The 20,645-nt window shown below is 43.8% G+C and overlaps 1 protein-coding gene and 1 pseudogene across 1 annotated transcript; one reads left to right on the top strand and one right to left on the bottom strand.

The window, feature by feature from the left end:
- Positions 1-526: 526 nt before the first annotated feature.
- Positions 527-3,026, bottom strand: LOC124024261 (annotated as a pseudogene).
- Positions 3,027-6,585: 3,559 nt separating this feature from the next.
- LOC124024268 (metalloproteinase inhibitor 2-like) lies at positions 6,586-10,621 on the top strand. Its single transcript, XM_046338255.1, has 5 exons — positions 6,586-6,836; positions 8,498-8,568; positions 9,396-9,498; positions 10,065-10,189; positions 10,336-10,621. Exons 1-5 carry the CDS (start codon positions 6,707-6,709, stop codon positions 10,459-10,461), a joined length of 555 nt encoding a protein of 184 aa, XP_046194211.1. The 5' UTR covers positions 6,586-6,706; the 3' UTR covers positions 10,462-10,621.
- The last annotated feature ends 10,024 nt before the right edge of the window (positions 10,622-20,645 follow it).

The raw sequence follows: 20,645 nt of genomic DNA, 5'->3' as shown, positions 1-20,645 counted from the left end.
ATGAAAGATTCGATATAGGCTGATGGTTTTTTATATTTTCTGGGTCAAGGTTTGGCTTTTTCAAGAAAGGCTTTATTACTGCCACTTTTAGTGAGTTTGGTACACATCCTGTGTATAGAGAGCCGTTTATTATGTTCAACATAGGAGGGCCAAGCACAGGAAGCAGCTCTTTCAGTAGTTTAGTTGAAATAGGGTCCAGTATGCAGCTTGAAGGTTTAGAGGCCATGATTATTTTCATCATTGTGTCAAGGGATATTGTTACTGTAATTTAATTATGCCAATGTGCTTTCATCAATTGAAAACCCTTCATCTATTTTATGAGAATTTATAAGATTCTTGTTTGCATAAAATAGACGCAGACCAGTCTTTCAATAATAGGTAACAGAATTTATTCTCGGAGCGCGCTGCCACTTAACCACGAGCAACAGTTTATATACAGATCATGACGTCATTTCATTGCTTTATCCCTCCCGTCGTCCTTGTATTGTGTCTAGTCCCCGCGTCCTCCGGGTCACCCTGTCCCATCCTAGCTAAAGGCCCAATGTGCGCAAGTGGCCGTGGCAACGAGCAGGGCAGCAGCCGTGCCAGCGGCGGGGCCCTCGCGCTGTTGATCACGAGGCGCAGCCGCCGCCGCCGTAGCACTCTTTAGGACTTTGACAAGCGTTGACACCGCTTCGGTGCGGGGCAGATGCTGCCTTCTTTGGATCAGTGGCTTCACAAATGCCTTTCCCAGCTGCTCGAGGAACACCCTGCGCTTGTTCTGCTTGCGAGGCATCCAGTCTGGCTTGATCTCTCGCCATATGACAAAGGTGTTGTAGGAGGACACGTTGAGGATGTTGTGGAAGACGACCAGGGGCCAGCGGGCAGTCATCCGTCTGCAGCTGTAGGTGCCGACCACCTTGTCTAGGTTGTCCACGCCGCCCTTGTTGCAGTTGTAGTCTAGGATGACGGCCGGCTTCCTGTCGCGGCGATTGCTAATGTGTCCCTCTGTGTGCAGCGTGCTCAAAAGTAGCACGTTCTTGTTTTTCTTTGCCAGGTAGGACACCAGAGTGGCGGTGGGCGTGAAGGCGAACCTAGAGGACAGGACCTGTCTGCCCCTGGACTCGAGCAGCGCGGGCGGGAGCTCGGCCTTGTTCTTTCTCACCGTGCCCACCATGGTGAGGTTCCTCTCGAGCAGCCGCTGGCCCAGGTCGTAGGAGGTGAAGAAGTTGTCACAGGTGACGTTATGACCGCTCAGCCCCGTTGTCAGATTGAGGACGACGCGCATCCCCTGGTTCTTCTCGGGGCCTCCGCCGGCCGCCTTGCCAGTGTACACTTGGCATCTTCGCAGGCCACCCACGACTTGATGCTGTATTTCGCCGGCTTGCTGGGGATGTACTGACGGAAAGGACAGCGGCCTTTTGGAAAGGGAACAAGAGATTAGTGTCGTTACTGTGTCACGGGGGACAAGGGCCTTTTGTGTTACACATGCTGCTACAGCCGCTGCTTGTACCGCTGCTACGGCAGCACTACCTCTCTATAGACATATAAGCACATGCTCACACTCGCGCACGCACAAGCCCAGTATCTCTGAACGGGACCTGTTGCTCGTCCACCGTCACGTCGGGCCCGGGTTGTAGAGGGCCGTCAGCCGCGCCTCCCACAGGTCCCAGACCTCCCGTATGGCTGCAAGTTTGTCCGTCGCGAGTCTGATGGGTCTCGACTGGCGGTCGTGGAATCGCACCAGCCTCGAGTACCTGTGAAAGACCTTGAGCGGCATGGTGGCTCGGAACACGGTCCTGCCACTCTCGACTTCCCACAGGCTTGCTGCGGCCTCGCCTCGGGACCTGTAGACGCCCGCTAGGATCAGCAGCTCTACGTAGGCGCGCAGGTCCGTGGTGTCCATGGGTCGCCAGCCGTCGCCGTATTTTCTGGCCCCGTACAGGTTCGTAATTTCCACAATTATCCTTTCTATCGCCGGTGTGACAAACAGGTGGAAGGCGGACGCGATGTCGCGGGCCTGGGTCACGGCATAGGCCGTGGGGCCCGGAGTCTGGTCCGTCCCGGCGTGGCAGATCGTGGGGGCCCCGCGGTGGCGGCCGTAGGCCACGGGGGACAACTCGATTTTTCCGTTTTTCGACAGCAACGGCGTCTCCCGTTGGTCTGGGGCCGAGGAGATCTCTTCCTCGCGTCGGTCCTCGTGCTCGTCCTCGGGCTCATCCTTGGGCTTCTCCCCTTCCTCAGAAGAGGGAGAAGAGGCATCGTTGACCTCGCGGCGCTCGGGGTTGTATTCCTCCCCGTCTTCGTCTTCCGAAACCTCTTCCTCCTCCTCCTGGCAATCAGAGTAGTCTTCTGCGCGGCAATAAAACGCGCGGCCATGGCCGCTCGGCTCCACTGATCGTGTCCGCTGAGCGGCGGGGAAGAGCGCACTTGGCACGGGTGGGGCGCTGTTCACTGTGTGTGTGTGTGTGTGTGTGTGTGTGTGTGTGTGTGTGTGTGTGTGTGTGTGTGTGTGTGTGTGTGTGTGTGTGTGTGTGTGTGTGTGTGTGTGTGTGTGTGTGTGTGTGTGTGGGTGCCGCTTACGCGGAAGACCGAGACCCGAAAATGTACGAGGCTCGCTTGCACGCTCGTGTGTAGCCGTGTGCAGTTGACCCACCCCACCCGAGCAACAATAACACTCGGCTGTTCTCTAGCACACAGCGGAGCACGTCTGGACCTGTGCAGCGGCTGGCTGGGTCGCTCTGACCCAGGAGCGCACAACCTCGCCACACTCGCAGACACTCTACTACGCTCAACAGCACACGCCTCGCCAGTGGCTGGCACGGTCGCTCTGACCCGCGAGCGCCGAGCGGGAGCCCTGGAAACACAGGGCCTGGGTCGCGCTGACCCGCGAGCACAGAGCACAGAAAGGGGAGCCCCCCACACACAGGACCTGGGTGACCCTGACCCCAGGACCACGGGAGGGTTAAACGGTATGAGTTCCTCTTTGGTCAAACTACTCTCTGACCTCTCTGCGACTTTACTCACTTTTTCGGGCAAGTGACCATAATCTTTGAGCAACCAATAAATCCTGCTGACTTGGCCGATGGGAAAGTGTCTTTTAGACCTGAAATTAAATCTCTGGACAGGATATGACATAGTGATTAATCACATAGTCTTAAACTCCTGGAGAAACTCCTGGGCCTATAGGGAGGATGAAAACTCTGTCAAACTGCAGCAACCTTCAAATCAAAGTTTGTTTGGTTGTGTACATCGATGTGCAGCGAAAGGCTTGTGTTTTCTAGCTCCAAAAGTGAAGTAATATCTATAAATTAAAAAACAACACACAAATAATCTAGAAAGTAAAACAATGAATAATTATCAGAACGAGCAATATCAGAGTGTGAAATATAGACAGTCTGGACAGTAAATGCATAGAAAAGGTGTGGAGAGCAGTAGTTATAGTAAAACCTTGTACTTGTTCATATGAATTATATTTTAAAAGGGGGTTTCGTTACACAGACAACTGTGATTAGACAATAGAACTAACAGGACTGAGCTTGCTTTAGGCAGGGTTGCATCATGTAGGCCCATGGATGGAAACAGCCAATGCCCCAAATCCTTAAATTCCATCCCTGTGTAGGCCTATATACATGTGTAATTAAGTGACAGGCCCATTAACACAGTCTAGCCTATGTCATCACTATTTGGATTAAAGAAGTTGATCACATTCACATTTTCTCATAAGACAAATACATTGTCTTTGGCTATAAATACAGTGCCTTGCGAAAGTATTCGGCCCCCTTGAACTTTGCGACCTTTTGCCACATTTCAGGCTTCAAACATAAAGATATAAAACTGTATTTTTTTGTGAAGAATCAACAAAACGTGGGACACAATCATGAAGTGGAACGACATTTATTGGATATTTCAAACTTTTTTAACAAATCAAAAACTGAAAAATTGGGCGTGCAAAATTATTCAGCCCCCTTAAGTTAATACTTTGTAGCGCCACCTTTAGCTGCGATTACAGCGGTAAGTCGCTTTGGGTATGTCTCTATCAGTTTTGCACATCGAGAGACTGAATTCTTTTCCCATTCCTCCTTGTAAAACAGCTCGAGCTCAGATGGAGAGCATTTGTGAACAGCAGTTTTCAGTTCTTTCCACAGATTCTCGATTGGATTCAGGTCTGGACTTTTGACTTGGCCATTCTAACACCTGGATATGTTTATTTTTGAACCATTCCATTGTAGATTTTGCTTTATGTTTTGGATCATTGTCTTGTTGGAAGACAAATCTCCGTCCCAGTCTCAGGTCTTTTGCAGACTCCATCAGGTTTTCTTCCAGAATGGTCCTATATTTGGCTCCATCCATCTTCCCATCAATTTTAACCATCTTCCCTGTCCCTGCTGAAGAAAAGCAGGCCCAAACCATGATGCTGCCACCACCATGTTTGACAGTGGGGATGGTGTTCAGGGTGATGAGCTGTGTTGCTTTTACGCCAAACATAACGTTTTGCATTGTTGCCAAAAAGTTCAATTTTGGTTTCATCTGACCAGAGCACCTTCTTCCACATGTTTGGTGTGTCTCCCAGGTGGCTTGTGGCAAACTTTAAACAACACTTTTTATGGATATCTTTAAGAAATGGATTTCTTCCAGAGAGTCTCCCACCTCGGCTGTAGATCTCTGCAGTTCATCCAGAGTGATCATGGGCCTCTTGGCTGCATCTCTGATCAGTCTTCTCCTTGTATGAGCTGAAAGTTTAGAGGGACGGCCAGGTCTTGGTAGATTTGCAGTGGTCTGATACTCCTTCCATTTCAATATTATCGCTTGCACAGTGCTCCTTGGGATGTTTAAAGCTTGGGAAATCTTTTTGTATCCAAATCCGGCTTTAAACTTCTTCACAATAGTATCTCGGACCTGCCTGGTGTGTTCCTTGTTCTTCATGATGCTCTCTGCGCTTTTAACGGACCTCTGAGACTATCACAGTGCAGGTGCATTTATACGGAGACTTGATTACACACAGGTGGATTGTATTTATCATCATTAGTCATTTAGGTCAACATTGGATCATTCAGAGATCCTCACTGAACTTCTGGAGAGAGTTTGCTGCACTGAAAGTAAAGGGTTTATTGAGTAAAGGGATTATTGAGTTGTGGCTGTCAGTGAAAAGCAACTAAAATATGTGTGAAGATAACGTGTTTTGAGTATAATTTAAAATATTGAGATGGAGAAGGGGAGGGGTGTGTGGCGAGGATACGGCGCGTTTCAGTCCAGAATGCATGCACTCAGCTCTCTAGAATGTGCTCAGCTCTCCCAACAATTCTTTCACATTCATTGTTTCATTGTGTAAATTGTTTGCTCGTTGTTAATTTTCATAAATTCCCCATTGCATATGTACCAGTAGGCCTAGTAATTTTACTGTTAATACCCATCGTTTGGTTACATAGATTTCTGTTAATGCAGGCATTAATTACATTCATTTACCGTTCTCACTTTCCGAGTGGAAACATTATTTGCAGAGTTCAACCTGCTACACTTTATTTCATAACCATAATTTACGAGTTTTGTCATTTTCCCATTAACCTTTGTTTGGAGTTCCCGATGTGTGCAATGAGCATGTGTCTGGTTTCTCTCTCCTGATAATGTGGAGTGAGCGCGCACCTGAGCGTGCATAAAGCCACTCGAACTGACCTGCTGTGGGCAAATGTAGGAAAGTGCCCATTAGGGGATATCGGATTTCTGATTGTCTTAACTCATCACGTCCACCACTAATAAACTGAGCTTCTCAGTATTTGTTTCTTCACCTCACACAGTAGACCTGAGTCAATGAAATCTGTTTTTTTTTAAACATCCATTACAAATAAGAATTGTTCCTCACAGTGTTTGAAAAATCTTTCCAACACCCGATAATCACCAAGCCTCGATGTGAAAATATCATGATCTGATGATCCAGCCATGGATGATCCCATATATCCAGTGGAAACGACATTTTTAAAAAGCTGTCTGATACTTTGAAGGCCCAGAATATGCCTACTCTAGTTGATACAATGTTGCAAGTATTTCCCTCACTCATACAATAACAAATGTGCAAAAGTAGCCCAATAGTATGGGGCATCTTCTTGTTGTGCACGGTGCTCAGGAGCATGCTAGTTTTCTGTTCTTCCTGATAATGAATTGCACCCACCTGGTGTCCCTGGTCAAAACCAGTCCCTGATTAAAGGGGAACAATTAAAAAATGCAGTGGCGCTGGATTCACGTCGAGGTCCAGAGTTGAGTTTGAGGGGCTGAGGGCAAGTGAACTGAACTGAGCAGTAGGGCAAGTTGAGCCTGCTTTAAAGTTGCCCCAGGTGTTTAAGAAAAGGTATTCAAACAGGCATATCCTAAAATAGATATTTCTGGTTCATCACCATTGTTTAGGAGAAAGACAGATAATTTATGGCAACCGGGCAAATTGAGCCTGCTCTGAGGTTGTCCCTTTAAGGAGGGCATTTGTTTCCAATGGAGTTGCTATGGTTCTGGATTAATATAATTCTCAGCCTACCACTGGCTTGGTTCTGACTGTGGGAGGAGCTCACAGCCTGCAATAAAAAGGGCTGATTACTTCGAATGAAAACAGAGTTCCACGTGTTAGTCTGTCTGGGAACATCTTTGCATGTTCTAGTGTAGTTTACAATACAACTGTTCTTTAGCTCCTGGAGGAAACATTTTATTTTACGCTATAGATATATTAGATATATTTTCCAAAATGACTGTGTCTCTAAGCAGTTGTTTCATCACTCTTGTCGTTTTGTTCCTTTGGCGGATCGAAGACATTGCAGAAGCTTGCAGATGCGCTCCTGTGCATCTTCAACAGGCTTTTTGCAACGCAGACGTCGGTAAGGACATTTTGGCAATATTTCTGACTTCTAGGGTTCTCAACTCCGGTCCTAGAGTTACTCAAACGGTGCAATTTTATTGTAGCCCTGGACAATAACACATGATTCAACAATCATCAGGCCCTCAATGAGTTGAATCAAGTGTTTTTGTCCGGGGATATAACAAAGTTCTGTTTGGTATACTCGAAGGCTGGAGTTGGCGAACATTGGGCTACTACACTATCAATGCGCAACATGCAAACGATTTAAAGATTCCGTGGTTATAATAATTACCATGACATTAACATGATCATTGTATTTACGTAAGTAGGCAACAGTAAGATGGGCTACAGCCAGGCCTCTCCAACCCTCTTCCTGGAGAGCTGCCATCCTGTAGGTTTGTGATCCCACCCTAATTTGCACACCTGATTCTAATAATTAGCCAGTTGATGAACTGAATCAGGTTTGTTACTACTGGGTTTGGATTGAAAACCTGCAGGAGGGTAGCGCTCCAGGAACAGGGTTAGAGAGCCCTGTCTGTAGCACTGGCCGAGACTCCTGCTACACCAAGTGTTATATTTGCCTCTAGGCCTACACATTATGCCTACAGTTGAATGCTAAATTATATACACCAAACAAGTTAATACTCCTACATTTAACCCAAGGCACTCAGTTGTAGTGTAGACTTATTTATATCGACTAGTCGTAAGCTACAGATGCCGTGACTTAATTTGAGCCAGTTTCACACCAGGAACATAGTCCTGCAGCAATGTGTATTGTTATGTGGAGTAATATATATTTTTCATTTGTGCAAATCAAGTCTGGCATTTAAGTGAACTTTTTAGGTGGCTTTAAACCTTGAATACACAAGTTTGCAGTTCATGCAATGGGATGATTAAATTAAGATTTGGCCACTGTATATCACTTACCTTGGACAGTTAATTTCTTTCATGTGCTCCTTAAAAGGAATGTTTTCAACCTGAATTGTACTTGAATTAAGGGCACACATTTTATCTGCACAGCTGTGGTGCCATCTTGAGGTCTGAAACATCTGCCAAATGTGGCTTTTGTAGTGTAACGTCCCTTAACTGGTACAGCTGTTAGTAAAAACCTTTTCTATTGTAGTTTCATTAGATCAGGATGTCTGCAAAACCAACTGTAATTCCAGTGATAAAAGCAACACGTACATGTGGTGTACTGGTCCTAATGATAGACAGCTGTGGAATAGAGGGAACTAAACCTTACAGGAGTAGTTCATCTGTTTGGCAAGGATGAATCGTTTGAATATCTTCTGAATCAGTCTAAGTGAAGAGGTTGTCGCTGTCAGCACCTTCTACCCAGACAGGTGGGTGGAGGTGGAGCTGGTGTCATAAGGTCTGTACCTGTGCCTCAGTCTTCCTACCAGCACCTGAACATCTGCAGACCAGGTGGGGTTTAGGTAAACTTGGTGTGTTGAATTAAAGGCAGACTACTAGAGCTAGGAATCTAGGACCTGGAGGTATAATGGACTTGTCTGTTGAGCCCAAACAGGGTGAACTTATGCAAAACATTAAGACTGTAATATCTTGTCTGTGACGTGTTCTGTTGTCTTAGATCTCATAACGCCCTTAAACCATCAGTGTCTAACTGACCATTGAAAGGAAAATGGGGCTTGTCAGTTAAACCACGTTTCTCTCTTCCAGTGATCAGGGCAAAGGTGGTTGGTGTGGGAGTTGTGTCTGGTAACACCAAGTATGACATCCAACAGATCAAGGTATGATTCGCCCTTTTATTAAGTGGTTGTTCCTTCCTGCACTGACTCATTGAAGCCCGCTGAACCCCAGTCTGACAGATGGCCCCAGTTCTCTCCTTTCCCCTTCAGTGTTTGCAGATCTGGGTTGGCATAAACAGTGCAGTTGTGGAGCTTCCACCATATAAAAAGGAACTTCAGTAGAAATGCCTCTTGCTGGAAAGCACATTATTCAGTTGCTGTTCCTACCAGTCCTAGACTATGGTGACATCATGCACTGCACTTTATTGATGGTGATGGGGGGGGGGGTTGGTACTCATCCCTGCATTCTCTACCAGGAAGTTGGCTGGCTCTTTGTTATTTTAGTTGGTAATTTGCCAGATGTTCTTTTATAAAGCACTTTTACTAACTCTCACTGTACCTAACATTATTATTGACCTTTAGACATTATAGTTAGTCTCTCAGACCAGGGATGTTTAACTCTGGATATTCCATTGGGCTCTCCTGAGTTGGATGAATCTGCTTGAAATATTTTTGCGGAACGATCTTAAATGTTCTAAATGTGACTTGTAGTTGCCTTTAGGGCGACTCAGAATTGTTTTGGACTTTTCTGCTTACATTTTGTGTTTCTCGAGTTCGGGCTTCTGTAAAAAAAATTACCTTTGTCTCTGTATGACACCCTGATAAAAATGAAGGTTAGATTAAGCAATATTTTTTGATCTGCAAACATCCGGATGGGGTATAGGGAGGGAATTAGGAAAGACTTAGTGCCTGAGAGCTGTAGTCAGTTAGGTTAAACTGTGTATTTAGATGTTTGACAGATCCTTCGTTCTCTCCTTGTGATTGGCTAGATGTTCAAAGGTCCTGACCGGGTTATCCGCGCCATCTTCACTTCATCCTCCTCAGCCTCGTGTGGTGTGACCCTGGAAATCAACAAGGAGTATCTCTTCACAGGTGTGGTTCTCACTGTTACCCAAGTTCATTGTTATCACTGGTTAACCTGCTCAACCTATGCTTGCAGCATCATGGCCTATTCTGAACTATTGACTTAATCTTGTACAAGTCAAGTGCTTCAGAAAAAATACTACTTTAATTTAAAGTTAACTAGGCAAGTCAGTTAAACATTCTTGTTTGCGATAACGGCCAAACCCTGACGACGCTGGGCCACTTGTGTGCCGCCCTATGGGACTCCCAATCACGGCCGGATGTGATATAGCCTGGCTCTTCCAGTTACACTTTATAATACCAAATGTTAAGAATTTAAATGTTTAATGCTTATACATGTTTACAACTAATGCATCACTTATTTATTATGCTAAATTCTAGTGTTCCAGGGTATCAATATGTCTTCCTGCTCCAGGGTAAAGTTACCCCAGGGACAGATCTAGGATCGGTTTCAGCCTCCCCCAATTCTAATCTAAACCATTTGTGGGGGAAAGAAGGGTAAACTTAACCAATGTCAGCATCTGGGGGTTAACTTTTACCCCACAAGTTGTTGACTCACTGTCTTCTGTCTTCAGGCAGCATAAATACTGATGGCAGGATGCATATAGGCATGTGTAACTTTATTCAGTACTGGGACGACTTGAATGGCACACAAAAGAAGAGCTTGACTCAACGCTACCGAACCGTCTGCGCTTGCACGGTGTGTGACAGGAATTATAGTAAAATTACTTTACACCACTTGTTCAATTTTTACTTTGTCACATTGGCTGAACACAAGAGCTATAGTATTGGGGTAATGATCAGTTGGTGATCTGGGTCTTTCTCTCTCCCTGCTCTGAGCTATAGATCATCCGCTGCTCTTCCCTCCCCTGTCCCGTCAGCGCCCCAGATGAGTGCCTTTGGACAGACTGGTTGTTGAACGATGGCGAAAGTGGACCCCAGGCCAAGTACTGTCTGTCTCATGAGTTTTGATGGGTCCTGTTACTGGTCCAGGGATCTGGATCCATCCAAGAAGTAGTTCCTGGATATTGACTACTCCATAATAACTCTACAGGCCTTCCGCTCAGTGGCTAAATATGCCTGCAATTTAAAGGCTGGTCACTTGTGCAATAAAAATAAACTACTCCTCAAATATAGTGCCCCAAGTATTAATTTATTGTGTCATTCATCAGTTTAAGCTGGAACCAAAGGTGTTATTGAAACTAAAAAGTGTCTGTGTTTCTGACTAGAACATTGTTCCTGAAATACCATCCTAAAGCCTGGGTTGTGTTCAGCTGGACACTATATTGTAGAATAAATGTTTTTTACATTGTCTTCCTTGACGAAGAAATGCAGGTGTGGTTCCCTTCTGCACGTTGAATGCATTTGAATGAAATTGCTGAGAACACTCACACTTGCTGACAGTTTTCAGAACCTTGATTCTTAAAACCTGTTGGGGATAGGGCTGTAATTGCGTGCCCATAGTAAACTATTTTTTTTTTTGTCAAAAGTTGCTAATGTATGCAAATAAATATATTATTGAATAGAAAACACTCTAAAGCTTCTAAAACCGTTTAAATTATGTCTGTATGTAAAGCAGAACTCTCAGGGCAGTCATTCTCCCAAACTCTCTCTTGTCATAAAAGTTGGCCCAAATTTTGACGTCATCGCCCCCACCCTCCCCAAGCAGTTACAGGTCTGGGAACAGTCTCTGTCTTCAGCGCGATCTCAGCTTTCAATGGGGCTTCTCATTGTGAGAATCTGCGCTCACGAGAGTTTTGGCTGGCCGAACCCTTTCGGTCACGCGAAAAAAACAGGTCACTTTTATGCGTGCTCAGGTCCTATTTTTTTCCAAGATCGATACAATGCATGAGTTTCTGTTCGTCCTAAATATTACTGTACACCTTTAACATGTTAAAGCTTGATTATGAAGTTAGTTTGACAAGTTTAATCGACATTTATGTAAGTTTGACGTTTTGGTGCGCATCCACTTGACTTTTGGCTACATTTCAACCGAAATGTGTCGTGTGTGTGTGTGAGAACCGAAAGACACAGACTGCAAAACTAACGATGTTTTTGGTAAGTATAATTCCTTTCAAGTCTTCTTATGGAAGAACAGCAAAGGTAAGGGAATATTTATGTGTGAAATTTGGGTTTGTGGACTCCAAGATAGAGGAGCCATAATGCTACTTTTTATAGTATAGCCGAGTGAAGGAAACCTGTAACTTTAAAAATAAATGTAACACAGCGATTGCATTCAGAAATGTATCTAACTATATATGTAGAACATGCATATTTAGTCAGTTTATGATGTGTATTCCTTGTTCACCTCAGCTATCTGCCGGAGCTATCGTCATTTCTCAGGACATTTGAGTAGCATTTTTTGAACGATGCATCATTGTAAACAGATTTATGGATATATAAAGCATATTATTGAAAAAAACAAATGTACTGTAATAGTTATATTACTGTCATCTGAAGATTTCAAAAGGTTAGTGCATTTTTCTTTTAATCCTGCGTTTGTTGATTGCATATTTTTTTCAACTTGGCTATGCAAATTAGCTGTGTCTTCGGTGGTGGTTTGACATAAATATGTGCTATGTTTTCGCGGGAAAACATTTTAGAAATCTGACTTGCTGGGTAGATAAACAAGGTGTTTATCTTTCATTTGAGCCATTGGACTTGTTAATGTGTAGATGACTTAAATGTAAATGTGTAGAGGTTAAATATTTTTAGGAATATTTTTGCGTTCCATGCGCCACCTTCCAGCTGAACGTGGGGGGGGGGGTGTTCCAAAATTGGAACCCTAGTCCCCTTCTGGTTAAGTTGTCACTAGGTTTGTTAAATTTTTCTATATTTTCTCAGTCACTACCCACTGGGCAATGTATTCAACACTTGTTGCATCAAAGTGAAACTAATTTTGGATTTGATTAGTTCAATCCTTTATTTGATATCTAGACATTGAACTGACGCCTGTGCTGAGTGGGTAGACTATGGATAACCATTCAGAATATTTTTAATATATTTAACTAGGTGAGCCAGTAAGAACACATACTTAATTGCAATGACTGCGTAACCTGGACAAGGCTGGGCCATCAAACCGGGGTCTGTAGTGCCGCCTCTAGCACAGATGTAGTGCCTTTAGACCGCTGTGCCACCCGGGAGCCCCCAATGCATATTCACCTCCTTTTCAGCACCAATTGGGAATATGCAGATACTCAATTGTATATTACAAATTTCTAATGGGAACCTGGTTTAGAGTATTGGTAAAATAAAAATACTGTTCCGGATGTCTAAAAGTAATGGACTATTGTTTCTCTTATTTGAGCTGTTCTTGCAATAATATGGACTCTTTTACCAAATGTTCTGTATACCACCCCTACCTTGTCACAACTGATTGGCTCAAACGCATTGAGACATTCCTCAAATTAATTCAAAACACCTGTTAATTGAAATATATCATGAAGCTGGTTGAGAGAAAGCAAAGCTGTCATCAAGGCAAAGGGTGGCTACTTTGACGAATCTCATAAAATATATTGGTTTAATGCTTTTTATTTTGGTTACATGATTCCATATTTGCTATTTCATAGTTTGTTTTCTCAAATATTCTACAATGTAGAAAATAGTAAAAATAAAGAAACCCTGGAATTAGTAAGTGTCAATTTGACTGGTAGTGTACATCTGTCCAATTGAAAGATGGCCAGCTATATGTTAAGTCAAAATTTTCCAAACTGAAACTCTCACAACTGCAACAATTGACACCATAAAGATAGTAGATATATGTTGAGTATACCCAACATTAGGAACACCTTCCTAATTCTGATTTCCACCCCCCCCCCCTTTTTTTGCCCTCAACAGCCTAAATTCATGTGGGCATGGACTCTACTAGGCGTCAAAAGCGTTCCACAGGGATGCTGGCCCATGTTTACTCCAATGCTTCCCACAGTTGTGTCAAGTTGGCTGGGTGTCTTGGGTGGTGGACCATTCTTGATGCACACGGGAAACTGTTGAGCATTAAAAACCCAGGAGTGTTGCAGTTCTTGACACAAACCGGTGCGCCTGGCACCCACTACCATACCCAGTGGAGAGTATTGAGATGCATAGACAGCAGGGAGGGTTCCAACCCTCCAAGAGCCCAAACATTGAAATGTATTTGGCCAAAACATAGAAATCTATAACGTGCCATACAGTATTGGAATGTACTGTGCTCTACTTTAGTGTACTGTACTTTTGCATACTGCAACTCTGATGCACATGGGAATATCTTTGGTTTGTCTCTGACATTCAGAAGCTGAGCTACGACCTGAAGTCGAAGAATCAAAGAAATTGGATGTTGCTTGGGAAGTATGCCACTTCAACATTCAGTCAGAACGAGCAAAGTCTGAAATATCCAACTTGCTAATTCGTTGAATGTGACACGTGATTGACTTGCTATCTGGATGTAGTTAAAGTCAGTTTCCTAGTTCTGACTAGCATGTGAACATGGCATCAATCATCTACAATGTGTGACTATGTTGCTGTCAATTGATCTGTTCACTTTGCCTAATAAAATACGGTATGTATGATTCAAATAAATGACCATAAAACATATTTGGGGAAATCGGGTCGAATTTATTTTCCCATATCCATCATCATTATTAAATAGCCTATCTAAAATATGTTAGGAGTCTTGTGATCCCCGGGACCACCCATACGTAGAATGTATGCACACATGACTGTAAGTCGCTTTGGATAAAAGCGTCTGCTAAATGGCATTTATTATTATTATTATTGTTGTTAAACTATGTTGAAATGCAGGAAATAAGCTTCAAAACAACATTTTCCTAGGTCCCTCAAATTGAACAAAATCATGCTGGTGTTGTAATTACTGCAGACTATCTCAATATGTGAAAAGGCAGACCCTGGGGAATAAACCCCTACTCTACTGTACTGAACCCTATTCTACTGTAGCCTACTGTACTGAACCCTATTCTACTGTACTGTACGGTACCCTACTGTACTCTACACTGCTGTACCCTACTCTACTGTAGCCTACTGTACAGTACCCTACTCTACTGTAGCCTACTGTACTGAACGGTACCCTACTGTACTCTACACTGCTGTACCCTACTCTACTGTAGCCTACTCTACTCTACTGAACCCTATTGTACTGTACTGTACCCTACTGTACTTTACACTGCTGTACTGTACTCTACACTGCTGTACTGTACTCTACACTGCTGTACCCTATTCTACTGTACTCTATTGTACCATACCCAAATGTACTGTACCCTACTCTACTCTGCTGTACTGTACCCTACTCTACTCTGCTGTACTGTACCCTACTCTACTCTGCTGTACTGTACCCTACTCTACTCTGCTGTACTGTACCCTACTCTACTCTGCTGTACCCTACTCTGCTGCACTGTACCCTACTCTGCTGCACTGTACTCTACTCTGCTGCACTGTACTCTACTCTGCTGTACCCTACTCTACTCTGCTGTACCCTACTCTGCTCTGCTATACTCTACTTTGCTCTGCTGTACTCTACTCTGCTGTACTGTACCCTACTCTACTCTGCTGTACTGTACCCTACTCTACTCTGCTGTACTGTACCCTACTCTACTCTGCTGTACTGTACCCTACTCTACTGTGCTGTACTGTACCCTACTCTACTGTGCTGTACTGTACCCTACTCTGCTCTACTGTACCCTACTCTACTCTGCTGTACTGTACCCTACTCTACTCTGCTGTACTGTACCCTACTCTACTCTGCTGTACTGTACCCTACTCTACTCTGCTGTACTGTACCCTACTCTACTCTGCTGTACTGTACCCTACTCTACTGTACTGTACCCTACTCTACTCTGCTATACTCTACTTTGCTGTGCTGTACTGTACCATAGTCTACTCTGCTGTACTCTACTCTACTGTATCCTACTGTATCCTACTCTACTCTACTGTACTCTACTCTTCTGTACTGTACCCTACTCTACTCTGCTCTACTCTGCTGTACCCTACCCTACTCTGCTGTACCCTACCCTACTCTGCTGTACCCTACTCTGCTGTACCCTACTCTGCTATACTCTACTTTGCTGTGCTGTACTGTACTCTACTCTACTGTACTCTACTCTGCTGTACTGTACCCTACTCTACTCTGCTGTACTGTACCCTACTCTACTCTGCTGTACTCTACTCTGCTGTACTGTACACTACTCTACTCTGCTGTGCTGTACACTACTCTACTCTGCTGTACTGTACACTACTCTACTCTGCTGTACTGTACACTACTATACTCTGCTGTACTGTACCCTACTCTACTCTACTGTACTGTACCCTACTCTACTCTGCTCTACTCTGCTGCACTGTTCCCTACTCTGCTGTACCCTACTCTACTCTGCCGTTCCCTACTCTACTGTACTCTACTCTGCTGTACTGTACCCTACTCTACTCTACTCTGCTGTACTGTACCCTACTCTACTCTACTCTACTCTACTCTGCTGTACTGTACTCTACTGTACCCTACTCTACTCTGCTGTACTGTACTCTGCTGCACCATACCCTACTCTGCTGTACCCTACTCTACTCTGCTGTACCCTACTCTGCTGTACCCTACTCTGCTGTACCCTACTCTGCTGTACCCTACTCTACTCTGCTATACTCTACTTTGCTGTACCCTACTCTACTCTACTCTGCTATACTCTACTTTGCTGTGCTGTACTGTACTCTACTCTACTGTACTCTACTCTGCTGTACTGTACCCTACTCTACTCTGCTGTACTGTACCCTACTCTACTCTGCTGTACTGTACCCTACTCTACTCTGCTGTACTGTACACTACTCTACTCTGCTGTACTGTACCCTACTCTACTGTACCCTACTCTGCTGTACTGTACCCTACTCTACTCTGCTGTACTGTACTCTACTGTATCCTACTCTACTGTACTCTACTCTACTCTGCTGCACTGTTCCCTACTCTGCTGTACCCTACTCTACTCTGCCGTACCCTACTCTACTGTACTCTACTCTGCTGTACTGTACCCTACTCTGCTGTACTGTACCCTACTCTACTCTACTCTGCTGTACTGTACCCTACTCTGCTGTACTCTACTCTGCTGCACCATACCCTACTCTGCTGTACCCTACTCTACTCTGCTGTACTCTACTCTGCTGTACTGTACCCTACTCTACTCTACTCTGCTGTACTGTACCCTACTCTACTCTGATGTACTGTACCCTACTCTACTCTACTCTACTCTACTGTACTGTACCCTACTCTACTCTGCTGTACTGTACTCTACTGTACCCTACTCTACTCTGCTCTACTCTACTCTGCTGCACCATACCCTACTCTGCTGTACCCTACTCTACTCTGCTGTACCCTACTCTGCTGTACCCTACTCTACTCTACTCTGCTATACTCTACTGTGCTGTGCTGTACTCTACTCTACTGTACTCTACTCTGCTGTACTGTACCCTACTCTACTCTGCTGTACTGTACCCTACTCTACTCTGCTGTACTGTACCCTACTCTACTCGGCTGTACTCTACTGTACTGTACTGTACTCTACTCTACTGTACTGTACCCAACTCTACTCTGCTGTACCCTACTCTACTCTGCTGTACCCTACTCTACTCTGCTGTACCCTACTCTACTCTGCTGTACCCTACTCTACTCTACTCTGCTGTGCTGTACTCTACTGTACTGTACTCTACTCTACTCTACTCTACTCTACTCTACTCTGCTGTACTGTACCCTACTCTACTCTGCTATACTCTACTCTGCTGTGCTGTACTCTACTCTACTCTGCTGTGCTGTACTCTACTGTACTGTACCCTACTCTACTCTGCTGTACCCTACTCTACTCTTTGGAACTGTACCCTACTCTGCTCTACTCTACTCTGCTGCACTGTACCCTACTCTGCTGTACCCTACTCTACTCTACTGTACTCTACTCTGTTGTGCTGTACTGTACTCTACTCTGTTGTGCTGTACTGTACCCTACTCTACTCTACTGTACTCTACTCTACTCTGCTGTACCCTACTCTGCTGTACTGTACTGTACTCTACTCTGCTGTGCTGTACTGTACCCTACCCTACTCTACTGTACTGTACTGTACCCTACTCTACTCTACTCTGCTGTACTGTACTGTACTGTACCCTACTCTGCTGTGCTGTACTGTACCCTACTCTACTCTACTATGCTGTACTGTACCCTACTCTACTCTGCTGTACTCTACTCTAATGTACTTGAGTTTCTTACAATTGAAGAAAGGGCCCATGGACTGTTGATCGAGTGGTCTTGGTCTTGAGACCACATCAATTCAGTCTTTAACTTGTCATGGTCTCAACTTATTGGGTCTGGGTCTTGGGACAAATGTCCTGGTATAAATCTTGGTCTTAGCTCCTGGATATTATCTTAGTCTTTAGTTTACAAACCATAGGCAACCCAATTTGAAGAAGACAATACTTTCTGATCATAGGCTGATTATTCCCAACCCATAGGAATCCCCACCCAGTTGACCACTTTTAAATGGGGGAAGCCCTCGACGGCAATGTCTTTCCCAAAATGAGTTATATCCATCTGGAGTCCTCCATTTATCTCTATGATTGACACTTGACACCGAAATGCAAATTAACACACAATAGAGATTATACTTCTCTAAATGAAATGTAAAGGTTTTGAAAATCAGGTTAAATCATGTTTTTAATTTGGCATGTTAATATATTTTTATATGTTCATCTGTAATAGAAGGTTAATTAAAATGAACTCTACTGTATGTGGTTCTTCCTTTATTGCAACTTTTTCACCATGTTTCAGTAGTGACACATTGAGTGGGGTGGTAGGGAATTCAGGTAAATATTTCAAATCTGCAGTAGGTGTGTGAATAATATACTGTATATTCCAATTGGAAGACAAGTGGGGCAAAAAAAGTATTTAGTCAGCCACCAATTGTGTAAGTTCTCCCACTTAAATGTATTTGCAAATTATGGTGGAAAATAAGTATTTGGTCTAACAAAAGTTTATCTCAATACATTGTTATATACCCTTTGTTGGCAATGACAGAGGTCAAACGTTTTCTGTAAGTCTTCACAAGGTTTTCACACACTGTTGCTGGTATTTTGTCCCATTCCTCCATGCAGATCTCCTCTAGAGCAGTGGTGTTTTGGGGCTGTTGCTGGGCAACACGGACTTTCAACTCCCTCCAAAGATTTTCTATGTGGTTGAGATCTGGAGACTGGCTAGGCCACTCCAAGACCCTGAAATGCTTCTTACGAAGCCACTCCTTCGTTGCCCGGGCGGTGTGTTTGGGATCATTGTCATGCTGAAAGACCCAGCCACGTTTCATCTTCAATGCCCTTGCTGATGGAAGGAGGTTTTCACTCAAAATCTCACGACACATGGCCCCATTCATTCTTTCCTTTACACGGATCAGTCGTCCTGGTCCCTTTGCAGAAAAACAGCCCCAAAGCATGATGTTTCCACCCCCATGCTTCACAGTAGGTATGGTGTTCTTTGGATGCAACTCAGCATTCTTTGTCCTCCAAACACAAGTTTTTACCAAAAAGTTATATTTTCTCCAAACACAAATAAATTGTCTTAGGCCATAAATACCTAATGTTACCACTTTGTTTCTTCTGGCCAGATGGGACAGGGCGTATAGTGACCAACAGTTGATCAGATTGATACTGCAGGTCAGATCTCTAACGTTGAGGTGTAGGCTGGTACAACATTTCTCTGAAGACTTTTTGCTTGTCTATTGGAAGTGAGTTATTTTCCTGTTTGCTAAAATAATACCAGTGGGAAGATGATGGCACATGTCTATATAAATCAGAGCGCACTCTGCACAACCTATAATTTCTGTGAATCTGATTGGTCAAAGAGGTGGCACCACAGGTCCCAGAGTGGTGAGGACATTTTTTTTTATTCTGCTGTAGTTACCCCAGGATTTTTTCCCCTGAAAGCAACAAACTGTAAGGATGTATGGAAGGATGCGACTGGAAGGATGTATGTAACACTGTGTGGCTATAATCAGCCCTGGGAGGACTTGAGTGCCGCGCAAAAGAAGAGCTTGACTTGCCGTTACCAAAGAGGCTGCAATTGCAAGGTGTGTGTGTGTGTGTGTGTGTGTGATGGGAATGAGTCATTACTGTACACCAATATACTGTACACCTTGTACTTTACAGGCCATTTGCTTTGTTATTTAAAGATGCCTGCAATTAATTTAAAAAATATATTATGATTTATATTAAATAAAAGTGCTTACTGGTCACTTCTAAAAATGCAATAAAATGAACTACAAATGAATTATAGTGCTCCAAGTGTTAATTTCTTCTGCCGTTCATTTGTTACAAGTTTTTTAAACGAACAAAAGGTGTTATTGAAACCCAGAATGGTTCTGTGTTGTTGGCCCATGTGGTTGTTTCAAAATAGAACAGTTCCTGAAAAATGCCATCCTAAATCCTGGGGTGTGTTCAACAGCGCACAATGTAGAAAGTTCAGATGAATAACAAACTGTCTTCTCTGACAGGAAGAAAGGAATCATGTCGGCTCTAATGGCATTTCTATCAGCAACGTTCAACATTTGTCTACTGATTGTGGCCCTTTAGTAGTTTGGGTCTAAACCAGGGCTTTATCTATGTAATGACATTGACCAAATTAAACCACTTTGATTCTTTCTTCCTTGCTTTATAAGCCAGGACATTATTCTTGGTGTATATTCTTCAGTGGATGAATATTCTGTTCATTCTTATGCACAATGGTATGTTCCTGTGCTAATAGAATTAGGAAACTGAGGATGTCTTGCAAACTGGTTGTTATACAATTGCCATATTCAGCCAGTTGGATGATTATGTTATTAGCACAGGAGTGGTAAAAGTGCCACACTGACTGACATCACTGGGTTGAATTCACTATAACTGCTTTATTCAATTGAATGGCTTCTCTGCTTATCTTACTACGGACAAAAATATTCAATTTCTCTGCAACGTAGATGGTAAACCTGGTTAATTTGGTTCACAGTGAAGGTAAGCATTTCTCTTTAATCTTGTACTGGAGTCCACATTGCAGATGGGCACAGGCATAAAATCACCACACTGCTAACCTTAATTTAAGATAAAAAAGCACATTTCCTTCATGAATTATAATTTTGACTGCAGCTGGCCTAAGGGGAAATCGCCCAGGTCTGCCTCCAGG

Source organism: Oncorhynchus gorbuscha, unplaced genomic scaffold, assembly GCF_021184085.1.
Source record: "Oncorhynchus gorbuscha isolate QuinsamMale2020 ecotype Even-year unplaced genomic scaffold, OgorEven_v1.0 Un_scaffold_1811, whole genome shotgun sequence".
Taxonomy (NCBI): domain Eukaryota; kingdom Metazoa; phylum Chordata; class Actinopteri; order Salmoniformes; family Salmonidae; genus Oncorhynchus; species Oncorhynchus gorbuscha.
The sequence above is the reverse complement of the archived record's forward strand: the minus strand, read 5'-3'. Positions and strand labels throughout refer to the sequence as shown.

Excerpts from the sequence above, each read along its gene's own strand:
- LOC124024268 (XM_046338255.1), top strand. The coding sequence starts at position 6,707 with ATGACTGTGTCTCTAAGCAGTTGTTTCATCACTCTTGTCGTTTTGTTC. Across the intron at positions 9,499-10,064 it reads CAAGGAGTATCTCTTCACAG|GCAGCATAAATACTGATGGC; the intron begins GTGTGGTTCTCA and ends TTCTGTCTTCAG. Across the intron at positions 10,190-10,335 it reads GAACCGTCTGCGCTTGCACG|ATCATCCGCTGCTCTTCCCT; the intron begins GTGTGTGACAGG and ends TCTGAGCTATAG.